Source organism: Dromiciops gliroides, chromosome 3 (genome assembly GCF_019393635.1).
Source record: "Dromiciops gliroides isolate mDroGli1 chromosome 3, mDroGli1.pri, whole genome shotgun sequence".
NCBI lineage: Eukaryota > Metazoa > Chordata > Mammalia > Microbiotheria > Microbiotheriidae > Dromiciops > Dromiciops gliroides.
Window position 1 is genome coordinate 11420773 of NC_057863.1, and position 16155 is coordinate 11436927.

Here is a 16155-nt window from a genome sequence, read left to right on the forward strand (position 1 = left end):
CTCACCCTTTGCTTTGCTTTCCTTTCAGAAGACAAATGGAGTACCTATTGCCTGACTTCACTGGCTGCCCAGAATATTTGTACGAGCCGATTCAGCATCATGTCCCAGACAGAGCGTTCGGACCTGTCCACTTCCATATGTAGCACTTCCTATTCCTCCTTACTCAATAGCTTGCCTTCGGGCTCATCTGTTCAGTCTCTCTCCTCAGCGGCGTATGCCCCAAATAAAGCCATATTTGTGGTGGATGTGAAGACAATGAAGGTAGTATTAACCTGGCTCTTGATGAGCAGTCATCGAGATGCCTTTTTTGTATTGGGATTTCAAGCATGTCAGAGGGGCGGTTTGGGTGCTTCTGAAGTAGTCTCAGGACAAAATATTTGGGTCCATCTTTATAAAGTAATAAGACTTAAATCCATGTGAAGCTGAAGTCCATCTCTAATTGGATTTTTCACTCTTTCTTCACCATATTGACTGATGGGTAAAGGATTTCTCATCCAGGTCCCTCTTCTCAATGATGGAGGGGCTTGTACTCTGTGTCAATAGAGGGGATATTTACGATGTTGGATTTATAGATTCTTGCCATATTGACAAAATTCACTGAGAAGGCTAGAGATTCAAGGGAGAGAAAGGGTAAACCATTCTCCATTATCTGCTTAGCTCTTAGCCCAGTGAAGAGAAAAATGAATTTAAAGTGTGTCAGTTCTGTAAACGTCTTTGCTCAGAAGCCCGTGGCCCACATCAACAGAGGAGGGTGGCTGTTGGTATGATTGCCTATTTTTGGTGTTCACTTGTCATTCAGTGATGGACAAATAGTGTTATTCTCGGCAGCGTCTGAGACCCTGCCATCATCGTGTCTGATTTGGAGTCTGGTCTGTTTGGGGCTTGTTTTGGTCTATTGTGGAGGAAATGCTAAGTGGTCCATGCAGAGGAAGGCCTCACTTCCTTGTCTGAAGACTTCTCCTAGGGCTGTGTCCTGAAGGCGAAAAGCATCCTGGGACGCTGTTTAATCTTTGAACTGGGTTATGAGTGAGGGAAGAGGTTGGTTACATCATCGTCTCTGGAGCTTGGGGGGATTGCTCGGAGCCACACATGCTTTCTCCCTGCTCTGTCCCTCCCCAGATCCTCGTTGTCAACGACCAAGCTTGTGAGCTCCTCGGGTATTGCGGTCAGGAGCTGATTGGCCAGAGGCTGTTGCTGCTCTTTTCTAAATCCAGCACTTCAGTAGTAGAGGCATTAATTAGCGAGTCTGGCGAGACGGATGAACATAACGTCATCTCTTTTGGAACAGTGGTGAGTGAGATGCCGATGCAGGTGATGCCGTGGAAGCTGCCCAGCGCCCACCTTACTTTGTGCCAGCCCTAGCGATTAGTAATTGTTCTTATCCTTAAAGTCAGCATTTCCACATATATGTGTGTGTGCATGTATGCATGTAGGTGTATATGTGCACTATGCATCGTACATGTGCACACACGCATCTATGTGTACATGCGTGCAGGCATGTAACAGGCACATGTGTATTCACATGTGGTCATGTATGTGCACACATGCATGCATGTACATTTCATATCCACAGTTTGGTTGGCAGATACCATGGGGAGTGTGTTCTCCTGGCTACCTGGTGTGGGTGGGAGCTACGTGGACAGCCTCGATGGTGGTGGAAGTTGGGTTCAGGATTAGAAGCTCAAAGCCTAATTTCTCCAAGTGTATCTGGCTGCATAAAAATGCCTATGAAATGAACATAAACGACTCTAAACTAGCTCAAGAATTTAGATGTGCCGTCTAGCCATTTCTATGTCAGTGTTCTCTGTGTGCCTCCTTATTGTTGTGTCATGGGGCTGTACTGGCAGAGGGTGATCTCAGTGGGCTTCACTCCCTTCACGGGAGAATATGACCACTCATCAGTCCATTTTGTTAACCTCAGCGGCTCCAGAAACTTGAAGGGGCTCCAGGCTGCCCTGGTAGATTCCAGTCATAGTTTTAGAGACAGAAGGGATTCAGATGACCCAGGGGAGGCTGAGGCATAGATGGGTGAAGCGGTCAGTGTCATGAGAAAGGGTCCCCTGGTGGAAAGGAGCAGAATCCAGATCTGAACCCATGTCCTTGACTACCCCTTCTGTGGTCACTGGGGGATGGGACTCCAGAAGATCTGGATTTGAATCTTGTCTCAGACACTTACTAGCTCTGTGAGCCTGGGCAAGTCCCAGCACCTCTGTCTGCCCCAGTTTCCTCTTTCTAAGATGGACATCGTGACAGCACCTCCCTCCTAATGTTGTTATGAGGATCAGATGAGATAATTCTCAGATCCTTTCTGGCCTTGAGGCATTTTGGATGGGCCAGCTCAGGGTGTTCATTCCTGAGAAAGAGAAACAAGGTAAGGAGAACAGCCTATAGCTTTGTGCAAACAGGCATTTTGAGAAGTAACATACTTTTTTTTCCTTTTCCTGATAATTCAAACATAGCTGAGGGAAAATGATTTGATTTTTCTCATTCTCCCTTAAATCCTATTCTGGTGCCTCAAAGTCATGGCTGGCAGGCCCAGGCCCAGCCTCAGCCCACACCTGGTGGTTAGAGAAGGAGCTCAGGGTTCCTGCTGCTTCCGAGACCCCCTCCCATTTCCCTCAGGGAAGCACTGTCCACATGGCTGAGCTTGTGGGGGGGGGCGGTCATCAAAGTCATCTTCTTTATAATCATTCAGCTGGGAAAAGTACAAGCCTGCTCTTGGGCTTTCTAACAGAGACAAAACAGGAAAGCTCAGGGCAGGGTGAGAGGGGGCTTCAGGTCCGGCTCTGTGGCCAGTTTGGGGTGGGCTGGTCCTCCCCGGTCTGGTCTCATCTGTGTTGGCTGGGGCTGTTCACAGGTGGATATCATTGGCTCCAACAAGGAGAAGATCCCTGTCTCCATCTGGATGAAGAATTTGGAGCACGATTGCTCTCCATGCTGTGTCGTTTTGCTGGAGCCCGTGGAGAGATTCACAGTTTGGGTCACTTTCCAGAGTGATGTGAGTTTGTTTCCCAGTTTCCAAAGTGAATCTCATCGAAGTCGTTTCACTTTCCCCTGGGTATACCCCACCCCCACCCCAGTGCTTCAAAACCCACTGCATGGAGGGGAAGCGAAGCAAAACCATCCAGCCTAGAGCCTCTGGTGTGGGGGATGCTTTGGAAAGGACAAACTTCCGTGGGACAGCCTATGGGGCCAGATGGAGCCTTTGTGTAGGCCTCTTTCAAGACATGAACTCACACTTGTCGCTCAGCCACTTCAGTTCGGCCCAACTCTTTAGAAGCCCATTCGGGGTTTTCCCGGGAGCGGTTTGCCTTTTCCTTCTCCAGCTCATTTGACAGATGAGGAAACCGAGGCAAACAGGATAAGTGACTTGACCAGGGTCCCACAGCTAGGAAGTGTCTAAGGTGCTATTTGAACTCAGGTCTCTCATATTTTCCTGACTGCAGGCCTATCACTCTATCCACTGCACCACCCAGATGCCCAAAGAGATGCCCACATTTTCATTATAGTTCTATATTGAAAAGTGTCACCTGCTGTGATAGGTAGAGCACAGGGTTGGGGTCAGCAAGACCTCTTCCCAGATTCTGTGCCTGACACTAATTAGCTGTGTGACTCCAGAGAAGTCATTTAACCTTCATGGCTTCCTCCAGTTCCCTCTGGTTTATCTACTAAGAATGGGTTGGAGTTAGAACTGGTGAATTCTCACAATGGAACTTTCTCATATGTGTTTAATTGGTTTGACAATAAAAATAACTACATGTCCAAGTAGCATCCTTTGGAAGGATGGTGTTATCTCATCCCGTGTGGGAAGGGAAAGCTTTTTTCTGAAATGTCACCTAGCTAGACATGGTGGCACACCCTGGTCATCGCAGATGGGGGAGGGGCTGAGCCTGGCGGAGCTCCTCCCTGAGCACTCAGGGACAGGGGTCTACTAGGTTTCCTAAGGTGGGGCAAACCAGCCCAAATCAGCAATGGACCAGGTCAGAGCTCCCATGCCAATGAGTAGAGGGATTGGGCCCCTAAGTAGCCCCTGTACTACCCGACTGGGTGAGATGAGGAGACCTAGCATGTAGAAAGAGAAGAAGGAGAAAGGTCACACAGGGCACCAAAGGGCAGCCATCGACTAGGGGGTTGGTTGGTTTGTTTTTTTGAGCACTAGAGACAATCTTTCTGGGAAAGATGGTAGGGTGGTATTGCATTTCAGCCTTGTATTTCTCATAGGTGAATTTTTAGTCATTTCTTTTGTAGAGGGATAAAGTTGGTGTGCTTTTAAAAAGGTGCTAGCTTTTAAATCTCCTGCACCCCTAAAGCAGAAGCAGCTCGAACTCATTTTTCTCACCCAAAAGACACCGAGGTTTGATTAAACTGAATGATGGACACTTGACTGTGATCACAGCGTATTTCATACTAAAGTGAGCGTGTGCACTTTTTCTCTAAGGGCAAGGTAATATCGTGCGACAATCTTTTTGCCCAACTCTTTGGCTATTCATCTTTGGAAGAAGTGATTGGGAACCAGATCTTGGATCTGATTCCTTGTCTGCAGATGCCGTCCCCAGGCCAGAAGGTCACAGAGGTATGAGCCCCCGCAGCTGCTGAGCAGCCCCAACTGACCGGGAACAAACTTAATCCAAGAGCCACAGACTCTGTTTTTGACATTTAAGTTTAGGATTCCAGATGTAGAATTTTTGGAATTTCTGGATATCATCAAAGACAGGGACTTTTATTTTTTAATTTTTTTGTGGGGCAATGAGGGTTAAGTGACTTTCCCAGGGTCACACAGCTAGTAAGTATCAAGTGTCTGAGGCTAGATTTGAACTCAGGTCCTCCTGAATCCAGGGCCAGTGCTCTATCCACTGCGCCACCTAGCTGCCCCAAGACAGGGGACTTTTAACCTAGGGTCCATGAACCTGTTTTTGAAAGTATTTTGATAACTGGTTTCCTTTGTAGTCCTCTGCATTTCATTTTATATATTTAAACCACAAATCTGAGAAGGGACCCACCCCCAGATCTCCACAGACTGAGTTGGGGGATCAGGGAGGAGGGAGGGGTAGGGTCTTGGTCCAGGACCCCAAAGAGAGGTGGAAACCTTGCCTAGGGCTTTCTGTTTTTTTATTTTATTAAAAAAATTTTTTTTGTGGGATAATTGGGGTTAAGTGACTTGGCCAGGGTCACACAGGTAGTAAGTGTCAAGTGTCTGAGACTGGATTTGAACTCAGGTCCTTCTGAATGCAGGGCTGGTGTTTTATCCACTGCGCCACCTAGCTGCTCCCAAATTTTATTTGTTTATTTATTTTTTTTGCTTTCTGTTTTTTGAATGATCGTTTGTGAGATCCACCAGGTAGAGTCCCTTGCCTTTTATTAGGCATTTGAAACAGGTCTTCTCATTTGGATTCAGAGATTTTCCTACTTAAAGCCCTCTTTCCCCCCACGCCCCCTTTTTTGTCGGTGACTGTAGTGTGTTATTCATCAGGCCTTGAGGTGGGGAAAGAGGTGAATTGGAATAGCGGCCTCTCTTGGGCTCCAGCCTTCTGTGCTGGGACTCAGGGAGGTGGGGAATCCTTAGTAGCAGTGAAGACACCAGTAAGAAAGGAAGGTGGGTCAGTCATCGAATGTTCATGAAGCGCGCGCCCTGTGCCGGGCGCCATGGATGCAGAGGAAGGCCCCGACCCACCTCTGGGCCTCTGGGAGCTCCTGGTCTAACAGGCTCATCTCAGGCCTTCATGCTTGCCTTTTAACAGGGCTTCAGGATTCAGAGACTGACCGGGAGAACCAAGGATGGCAGCACCTTCCCCCTGAGCTTAAAGCTGAGAATGGACCTGCAGGACGACGAGGAGGAGGAGGAGGGGCAGGCCATGTGCGTCTACTCGACTTCCCTCTGGATTTTTACCACCATCAGCGGCTTGCTCACCCTGCTGCCTGATGGGACCATCTATGGCATCAACCAGAACTTCGCTCTCACCTTGTTTGGTTACGAAAAGGGAGAGGTGGTGGGAAAGGTAGCGCTTTATTTGGGGCTCTTTATGCCTTTGATTCTCCCTTTTCCTGCAGAGCAGAGACAGTGGAGAGGAACAGGGTCCGAGTTAGCCCCCCCCCCCCCGGTGTGCCTGACCCCCCCCAGTGTGCCTGACCCCTCCAGTGTGCCTGACCCCCCTCCCTCCAGGCCTTTGTTGGGCTTCTGGAGGGCTCTCCTCCCCTGCAGCCCAGACCTGACTCTCATTCTCCTTATTGCTGCTGGGGGTCACTCATCAGCCACGTCTGCCTCGTTTGGTCAGAAGTTGCATTCCAGGCTCAGCCCTGGGTACAGGGGAAGCAAAGCCAAAGAAGAAAGTGACCCCCCCACCCCAAGGAGTCTGCATTCTTGAGGGAGCCGATGATGAGCCGATGGGCGCACACACAAGTAGTGAGGAGGGAGAGTCCATGGGCCCACGGCCAGCATCAGGGCCAGGCGTCTGTGCTGAGGCCCAGAGGGGCATGCAGAGGGTTTGATGAGATGGAAGAGGTCTGGGCTGGGAGGGGGGAGACACGCATTGATGAAGCACCCACTGTGTGCTGGGCACCGTGCTAAGTGGCTACATAAACATCTTTGAGGCTGGGGAGGGAGGTTGGAAAAGATCCAAGAGTCACTAGCTTAGCCTAGAGGCCATAGGGAGCCACCGATCCATCGAATAGGGGGTGAATTTGTCAGCAGTGGGGAGAGAGTTGAGGCAGGAGACCAGGGAGGAGGCTTTCTGAAAGAGGGGTGGTTTGGTGTGAAAAGTGTTAGGTTCTTTTAAACATGCCCCTGTTAAGTGTTCTCCAGCCTAAATATCTTCTGTTTTAAAAGAAAAAAATTGTTCTGAACTTAACAAACATCAAACAAAACGAACATTTCCACATAAAGTAGATCATAAAAAAGAGGCTTGTATATGAAACTTCACATTTCTCATAGGTAGAGCTTGCTTTATCTTTCAAGTGTATACTAAATGCACATCTTTTTCAGAGCTGTCCTGCTTGTCTGTCTTTCTGTCTAGCTTTCCTTCTCTTCCCTTTTGGGCATTTACAATTTTTATTTTTATTTAGAATTTAACAAACACCACTGTAGACATTTCCATAGACATGGTAGAAAAGAAAAGGGGGATTGTCCATGAAAACTCTAGATCTCTCTTATGTGGTTTGCTTTTCTTTTAAAATATATAATAAGCTTTACCTATATCTTTCAAAACTATCCTTTTTGGGGTGCTTTGTCCTAGTTTTCCTTCATTTCTAAAACATAATGCTCCCTTCCTCCCTCCCTTCCTTCCCTTCTTTCCTTCCTTCCTTCCTTCCTTCCTTCCTTCCTTCCTTCCTTCCTTCCTTCCTTCCTTCCTTCCTTCCTTCCTTCCTTCCTTCCTTCCTTCCTTCCTTCCTTCCTTCCTTCCTTCCTTCCTTCCTTCCTTCCTTCCTTTCTCCTTCCCTCCCTCCCTCCCTCCCTTCCCTCCCTCCCTACCTACCCTGGCCCGATCTCTCCTCATACTCCTACCATCCTTTCCCCAGAGGGGGAAATAGAAGAAAACCAATGCCCTTGTAACAAATATGCATAGGAGCTGTGTCTGAAAATGTCCATTTTGTTCTGCATAATGAGTCCATCACCTCTCTTGTCGAGTCATGGCTAATAGGCTTCATCATCCTTACTTTGAAATCTTGGTTTGTTATTTCTTTATTCAGTTTTCTCAAGTGTTTCAACATGTTTCTTTGTGTTATTATTGAATAAATTATTCCCCTGGTTCTGCTCATTTCATTCTGCATCAATTTATACAGTTCTTCTCAGATTTCTTTTAAACTCCCCATTTTGTCATTTCTCATAGTATAATAATATTGTATTTATAGATGCATTTGTTTAGCTAATTTAGTCTTAGTATATATTTTATTGCATTCATAGGCCACTTTGTTTAGCTAATTTGTTTAATATTAGTATATAATATCTTCTTGTATTCAAAGACCAATTTGTTTACATTTTTAGATGTACTTAAAAATTTTTTTTGTAGGGCAGTTAGAGTTAAGTGACTTGCCCAGGGTCACACAGCTAGTAAGTGTCAAGTGTCAGAGGCCGAATTTGAACTCAGGTCCTCCTGAATCCAGGGCTGGTGTTTTATCCACTGTGCCATCTAGCTACCCCTAGGTTTACTTTATTATTATACATTAAGTGTCTCAAAGTACACATGTGCAAAATTTCCCAGTGAAGTCAGTCCCTTTTTTAAATTTGTTTTTGCATTTTCAGATTTAGTTTTATTATTATAATCAATTTGCTTAGTTGGAGGACTACTTCTTAGTTTCCAGTTCTTAAATATTCTTTTACACCTTTTTGGGTTGTTTCCCTCTATCAGCCTAGTGTAGAGGGATCTACGTTTGCACAGTTCAGGGTTCCAGACTGCTTCCCAGAGTGACTTGACTGATTTACAGCTGCATTCACGGTTGGCGCCTTCCAGCAACAAGCATTGTCTCTTTTAGTGTTCCTGCCCCTCTTTTCCAGTCTGAGAGGCATGAGGTCAAGCCTCAGAGTTGCTCTAATCTGCATTTCTCCAGTGAGTGGTGAGCTGGAGCATTTTGTTAGCAGTCGAACGTTTCCATTTTCTCCCACAGAGCTTCACAGGGTGTGTTCTTAAGGCTCTTTGCTGGCCTGATTGTCTATTCCTCAGTGCCTAGGACACAGCAGACACTTAATAAGTGCACAGAGATTAACAAGTACATTGGTCTCACTGGCTTCCTCAGCTTGCTCTTCCCTTACTCAGACAAACAGTGATCTTGCCATTCTTTCTGGCTCTTATAGTTAGACCCCTTTGACTTGTCCGCTGCCTCCCCAAGCCTTCAGTGGAGGTGTCTTCATAGACTCGTGGAATTTGGGAGGTGTACGCTTCCTCCCCCCTCCCCCCTCCCCCCTCCCCCATTTTATCCCTGAGGCCCAGAGAGGTGAAAGGGCAAGGATCCTGGGCCTTCTGTTTCCCACTGTATCCTCCCCATGGTCACTCATAAAATCAGGCAGAGTCCTTTCAAAATTAGTTGTGACCTAATAAAAACCTGTACTCATAGCGTCTTTTTTAATGTAGTGGAGACAGACAAAAGAAGTGTGACAGTCCATGAAGGCCAAATCATGAGTTCACTCAATTGTTGGTGAACCATTCATAGAATTGCTCAGTCTCCAAGCTGAGACAGACTTTGGAGGTCATTTCTCCAACCCACACTCAAAGCATGAATTCCCCCTGTGAAAGGCCACTGCCTTTATCCACAGAACATCAATAAGAGGCAGATATGTGTGTGTGTGTGTGTGTGTGTGTGTGTGTGTGCACATGTACATGACATGGTAAAGGGAAGGGACAGAGGCAAAGGAATCAAAACCTTTTGCAGTCTGTTCATTCAAATTGTTTTCCTTTCTTTAATCTCTCTCTTTTTTCTCGCTCTATATGTCTCATTTTTCTTCTCTCTCTTTTCTCTCCTCTTTCCCTTTGTCTCTCCCTCTCTCCTTTTCTCTATCTCTCCCCCCCCCCCCGCCCTTTGTTGTCATTATAGACTCTGCTTGGGTCTGAATCTTAAGCGTTGTATGTTTCTAGAACATCACATTTCTGATACCTGACTTCTACAACTATATGGACCTCGTAGAAAACAGCTCTCTGCCATCGCTCAGCACTGCTAACTTCTCAGAAGGAAGACGTTCGACTAATGCTGACAGAGAGTGGAATCTAGCCAGCCGTGCTGAAGGTAAAAGTAGCCGTGGGGATGCCTTGCACAGTAAGCGTTGATAGGCAAGCGTGGTAGGCAAGAATAAGCTCCCAGTTGAATTAGGAAGGGGTGATAGACCTAAGTAGTTCAAGAGCATCCCAGACTCTCCAAATCTGAAGAAGCCCCAGAGAGGATCTGGTCCCTCTCCTCCCTGAGGCAGCATCTTCTTAATTATTTACTTATTTTAATTTTATTATTATTATTATTTATTTTTTGGCAAGGCAATGAGGGTTAAGTGACTTGCCCAGGGTCACACAGCTAGTAAGTGTCAAGTGTCTGAGGGCAGATTTGAACTCAGGTCCTCCTGAATCCAGGGTCAGTGCTTCATCCATTAAGCCACCTAGCTGCCCTGAGGCAGCATCTTCTTTATGACCTGTCCAGCAAGTGCTCATCCAGTCTCCACTTCAGTTCCACTTTTTGTTCCACTCCAGTCACTACAACATTGTTCCTCCTCTTGGCAGCGTCAGTGCTTTAGTTATGTCTGTGGGGATCAAACAAAATCAATCTCACCTGTGGTAAGAGAATTTCTCCTGCTTCCTCTTAGCTCTTTCACTCTTTGTATTCCCAGCCTGGCCACAAGCAGGAATACAAAGGAGATCATGTCTTTGTAAAGTTTTGAAACTTGTGTTCAAAATCGTCGCCACTCTTTTCCTGCCTGTCGTTAAAATACCTCCCAGAGACCTAGGAATGTTTGCAGGTGGTGAGTAAGGAGTGAGTGGCTAAGAAGAGGCTGAAAAGGGGACAGAGAGAGGGAATGCCAGGAGGTAGTGCTCCTAAAGGAGACGAGAGGAGGAGGGAGACAAGTCGAAAACTCGGTCTTGGCAAGAAGAGCTTCTTCTTCCTTAAAGACAGAAGCAAAGCGAGCAAGAAAGGGGGATGATGTAGAGTAACTTTGTGTTATGGAATAGGAGAGAAGAGGGAGCTCATTGTGGACGGCCTCTTTTTTCAAATATCGCACCCAATTCAACATTCTCTCCTACAGACGCTACTGGTCCTGTTGCTGAATCTTCAGGAAGTTTCAGAATCTTCAATAGTGACATTTTTTTTTTTTTGGCGAGACAATTGAGGCTAAGTGACTTGCCCAGGGTCACACAGCTAGTAAGTGTTAAGTGTCTGACGCTGGATTTGAACTCAGGTCCTCCTGACTCCAGGGCCGGTGCTCGATCCACTGCGCAATAGTGACATTTTAACTATCATTCTTTCAAGACTCACAGCAAGGTATTTTTACTTTGATCTATGAGTAATTTGTGAGGATATGAAGAGTTTTAATTCATCTGTAAAGAATTTGAGTTTTAATTGTCTGAGTCTGTTGTCTATGATGAGACTGAGAGTTTAACTTTCATTCTGGAGGAACTGTTAGCTGTCATGTCTAGAGAGACATGCTCCCTAAAAGACCTCAACTTAGCTCATGCTGGGATTGGATAGGAAGAAGATTCTTGAGGGACTTTGACTGCACTCTCAAGAGCTGAATGGGGAGACTGTGTTGCAGAAGTGAGAAGTCGAGTGACATTGATGTTTGGAGATGACTGGGTAGGATCTTTTCCAGAGTTAAAGTAGGAAAAATAATTATTTGTGTTTGTTATTATTAGCTCCATAGTGAATAAATTATGTAGACAGTAAAAAACACAACAAAACACTTCCCACTGAAAATGTAATCAATGGGTTAGTGGATGTGCCTGCACTAGGGAAGGCGAGATTAGAACCAGAATGATAGTAATTACAGACACCCGGGAGAGTGGGTTTGGGTGCGACTTTAACAATGACCTTAGGTACGTGTGATATTTCTAAATCAAAAGATCCTTTCTGAGGCCGAGGATGTAGTATTTCGGCTGTTACTGCAGGTCACATATCTTTATAGAGTTTAACCAGTCCAGAGCTCCCATATTGGGAGTAGATTCAACCAGGAATAATTCAGCTTCAGGAATCTACAGGTAGCTGTCACAAGCCAGAATGACCAGAAGCAGACCAGAGTTACCAGACCCTGAGGAACGTCATCATGATCACTGGCCATTCAAGGCAAAATTGAGACGTCAGATTTCTATCATTCGGGATAGGGATCCTCCTGAGCATTTGAAATTTATATTGACCAGACTTGAAACAGGAAGGGTAGCCAAGACAGGACAAGAAATACAAATGACAGGTAATCGGATAGATGAGTCTCTTGTTTTGTTTTGGTTTTGCCAGCGGGGTTTGGAAGAATCCTAGACCTAGCCAGATATTCGCCCAGAAAGAAAGAAGGCCTTCCTGTTGCAACAAAACTCTTGCTTTTGAGACCTGAATCACAGCGCCACGCTCCTTTGGGTATCCATGGGGCTGTCTGGCTGACCCCTCAGTTTAATGGTTTGCATTTAAGAGATTATTCAGGCACAAGAGACATAGACAAATAGACAATACAGCCCTACACTTAAAATACCTGTTTCTGTGATTTCCTGGATCGGACTGCAACTTTATGGGGCAGTTGGGTCTTTCCTGAACTTAATTCATTCTCCCTTGTGCGTTACTGGGCTATAACGTTTGATCTTGAACTGACGTAACCTGTCCCATCTGGGGACAAGAATTTTGAAAAATCGTCCTAGAGTCGGCTTACTGGGTCCTGCTACCAATCACGCATCAATAATGCGGAGATGGGAGAGTAAATGGAAGTTTTACTTTGTTCAGAGTGCAGCTTTCATCATGCATCAGTCAGCCAGTGAACCTTGAGCTTCAGCAACTTGATCTAGAAGCTGACTACACAGGCAGGACGGGTACAGGGGCCTTTTACAGAGAGCAGAGGATGTGGATTTACGCATTAGGAAACAGTAGCACGAGGAGATAAGGATGTTTGCATCGGGAAGATCAGGGAACTAGCTGCTCAAAACCAGAGGCGCAGGTGTCTCAAGTTCAATTTCCTCGAGCTTCTGCTGGCTTCAAGCCAACAGTACCAAGAAGTTCAAGGCCCGAGGCACAGGGGTAGCAAGAAGTCTGAGCCAGAAATTGTTGAATCCCCCACCCCCTTTACTCGGCTGCCTTTCACATGTCTGAGGACCCTGATTGTGTTTCCTCTAAGTCTTTTCTTTGTTGGGCTAAACACCTCCAGCTCTTTCTAATGATAGCCAATCAATCAATCTCTCGGAAGTGCTACCATGTGTCAGGAACCGTGCTGAGCACTGAGGGCAGAACCGTGGAAAAGTCGGTCCCTGCCCTCAGTGATCTTAGCCTAGTCGGGGAAGCTGAAAAGGGGTGGGAAGGGGCCTGGTTCTAAGGGGTGTTACTTGTGGGCACAGGAAGACAGTGACCCCGGGAGCCCCTTTACAGAAGGGGGGCTGTAGGAGGTGCTTTTGGATCAGCTCTTAGTCCAGCAGTCATGGGGTGACACAATCTGGCAGGAGGAGGAGGTGTCTGGGGTGCAATGGATGGGATCCAGTTGTGAGCGGCACAGCCGCACGGGAAATGGTCTGTGTCCGCTCTTTGCTTGTCTTCCTTTGGCCACTATCTTGTCTGTGTCCTACCCAGAAAAGGCGTTGGCAATGGGCTCTTTTCTCTCTTTTTCCAAACCTCACATGTAAGCACAGGTTACAGGGCATTTCTCTGAGTGGAGGCTGCTACTCTTCTGGATAATTCACAGTCCTGATCACGAGTATAACAAGGAAGAAGGCTAAGACCAAGCTAGTTCCCCATCCCTTTGAACTGTTGAAAATTAAGGAAGCGTTTCTTCCGTGCCGAGTTGCTAGGAAAAAAGAATGTTCGTTTTCTTATTTTTCTCTTAGATCCTGGTGTTTATATCTTGCATTCTGCAGATGAACTTCAGGAAATCCTTGAGAACCAGGAATCAGCAGGACCCTCCAGAGACCCCAGTAAGATGGTGATCCTTGGTGAAAATAATGGGAATGATTCACCGCCCGTTTTTTTACCGTCCTATGAAACATCCAGACCAGGGTAAGCTACTTGAAAGATGCGGCCGGGCAGCTATGCCCGAGAGCAAAGGACTTCTCCCGTGGTGTATTCACAGGAGAAGAAGGGGATTCTAAAGCTGGAGGAGAACTTAGCAGTCATTTGGTCCAACTGCCTCATTTCACAGATAGACAAACTGTAACTCGTCCATGAGACAAGAATGGTCTGATGTTGCCAGGAGTAGCAGGAGCCCAACCTTTGTCTGAGCCCAGGGCGCTCTCTCTTACTTTGGGAAGGAGGTCTCTTATCAACTTCACTTTGGGGGGAAGACGGGATTTCTACTTCCTGTTCCTTGGCTATGCACCTATATGTATGCATGTACATGTGTGCTCATATGCTGAGTACATGTTTGTGTATACAAGTATGCCTGTGCACACACATATATGTTAGCAGTAGTTTCAGGGAACTCAACATTCTGGAGAAGTTATCAGCTTCTTCCACATGATTCTGGTAGAAGACAAAAACGATGGGGTTTCCAGATAGATTTAGTTACAGATTGAGGTGTACACAATGAAAGGACTTGCCCAGCACCCTTAAAAGCCAGCTCCTGTGTGGCCTTGAGAACCACACCTTGTGGTCTTTCAATGGCAGTGGCCTTATTCACTAGCCTCGAGCCCCCGGACTTAGACCGTGGGCTCCCCGTGACAGTGATCTCCACAAATATCCCAGCAGGTCCATTGTGGTCCTGAAGGAGCTCTTAGGCATTTGAGGTAAATGAGGCTGAAGGCACCACCCGCTGCCCCATCCTCCCTAGCGGCTGATAGTCTGCTTGGGCTGATCAGAGAGGGACGTGGACCAGCTTGTCAGAGGGCCTCCGTGAGGCCGGGTCTGTGTAAGGAGAGCACAGCCCGCTGCCGTGCTGAGAGAATCTCCTCAGGCCTGAAGCCCAGCAGGCTCCTGGAGCCAGAGGAGGCCCTCGATGGCGGGCACATGGCATTGTAGAAGAGCCATGCAAATTCAGGCCCGTATTTTAGAGGAGTGCTGTAGAGGGTGGCATCGTAGCTCACAGAGCACAGGGAGTTGTTCTTAGACCTCCACACCTGTTATCTCCCCCGTGGAAGGAGGGGACCCTGACTTCCTGCAGAGGAGATGCCGGCCCAGCTGTCTGTTCCTGAGCACTGGCCACGGGGAGAGGGGCGTGTTTGGGGATCATGGCCCGTGAAGCTGAGGTGGAGACAGGGCCTGGAGCCATGCCAGGGCCCTCCCATGCATGACATTCTTCCCCGCACCTTTCAGGTTTCACGAACCATACCTTCGTTTGATAACTCTCCCTAGGATAAAAGCCCGAGGTTCTCAGCAGCGAGGCAGTCAGCCTACGGAGTAGATAGCACACTCTCTTATTTCTGTTTCTGTTGGTTGGGATGTCACTCTGTAACCTTGTTATTCCTCTCCTCAGGATGGATAATGGCGCTGCCAACAGTCTGCCTGCACAAGGAGAGCAGCCCTCGTCTGTGGGAGCTTCTGAGCAGGAACCAGCAGAGATGGGGACGGCGCAAGGTCAAGAAGGCGGTATCGCTGGTATCTTGAAAAAGGACGATAATGTTCAGTCTAGAAAAGACTCTCAAAAACAGCAGCCACAACGGAATTCAGCTGTGAACCTGGGAGAGTCCACTTCTCAATTCAGGGTCTCAGGAAGTGCCGACGGAGCAGACTCTTTTCCCGTTATTACTGACGTCCCAAACGATGACGTGAACTCCTCGGGGTATGGTGAGAAGGATCGCTTCCCGGAGACTTTAGACCCCCAAACAAGTCCTCCGCCCAAGGTGGCGTCCCCTGATGTAGATGCTCCAGAGGACAGCCGGGGAGGACCAGCACCCAAAGACACACTCTCAACCCAAAGCCTTTCAGAGTACGATCACGTGGAGCCCTTAGAAGACCCATTAGGAAAGCAGATGCTGGATGCCCAGGCAACGTCCACCCCTGTGAAGATGGGAAAGCAACAGATGCCAAGAAGTACCCTCCCGATGGAGATACTGGAAGGCATGTACACTGGGAACTGTAATCACAAAGATGGGACCCAGCTCAGTAAGTACATCTGAGGTATTGGAGGATGGGAAGGGTTTTGAAAAGGCGTACCTGCTGGGTTGGCGCTAATCCTTCAGTTCTGCTGCTGTGACCAACTTTAAGTAGCTTCACATTTCTGTTTGGATGTGTCTGTAGAATTTGGGGATTTTATGGTAAAAATTTCTTTGTGAGTTTTAAAAATCTTTCTAGTAATTTTGGTGAAAAGGGTTCACTAATGTATTTCTGAGTTCTGTGTACCTTTGTGAAAGGTATGCTTTTACACTATGCATCAAGTATAAGTCTTAAATCTTAGTAAGGTGACAGTATTTTGTCTAGACTGTTAAGATCTCACTGCCTAGGCAACCTTAGATGCTTACAGAACTCTTCTTTGATATATTACCCCTCAACCCACCCTTGAATATTTCATTTTTATTAGTCTTACCAGGGGTTTTCCTTGGATTTCCCAAAGAAGTTTGTGTCTTACTCTTA

The 16155-nt window shown here is 47.0% G+C and overlaps 1 protein-coding gene across 2 annotated transcripts in view; it reads left to right on the forward strand.

Moving 5' to 3' along the window:
- PASK (PAS domain containing serine/threonine kinase) overlaps positions 1–16155 on the forward strand; it is a 74217-nt gene that overhangs the window by 30787 nt on the left and 27275 nt on the right. The window contains exons 3-10 of one of the 2 annotated variants that reach the window (XM_043993649.1): positions 29–261; positions 1120–1290; positions 2858–2998; positions 4439–4573; positions 5739–5996; positions 9564–9711; positions 13479–13647; positions 15059–15687. In XM_043993649.1, coding sequence (XP_043849584.1) covers positions 29–261; positions 1120–1290; positions 2858–2998; positions 4439–4573; positions 5739–5996; positions 9564–9711; positions 13479–13647; positions 15059–15687 — 1884 coding nt within the window. Of the gene's footprint in view, positions 1–28; positions 1291–2857; positions 2999–4438; positions 4574–5738; positions 5997–9563; positions 9712–13478; positions 13648–15058; positions 15688–16155 lie in introns of those variants that run through there. The other variant, XM_043993647.1, reaches the window with a different exon arrangement.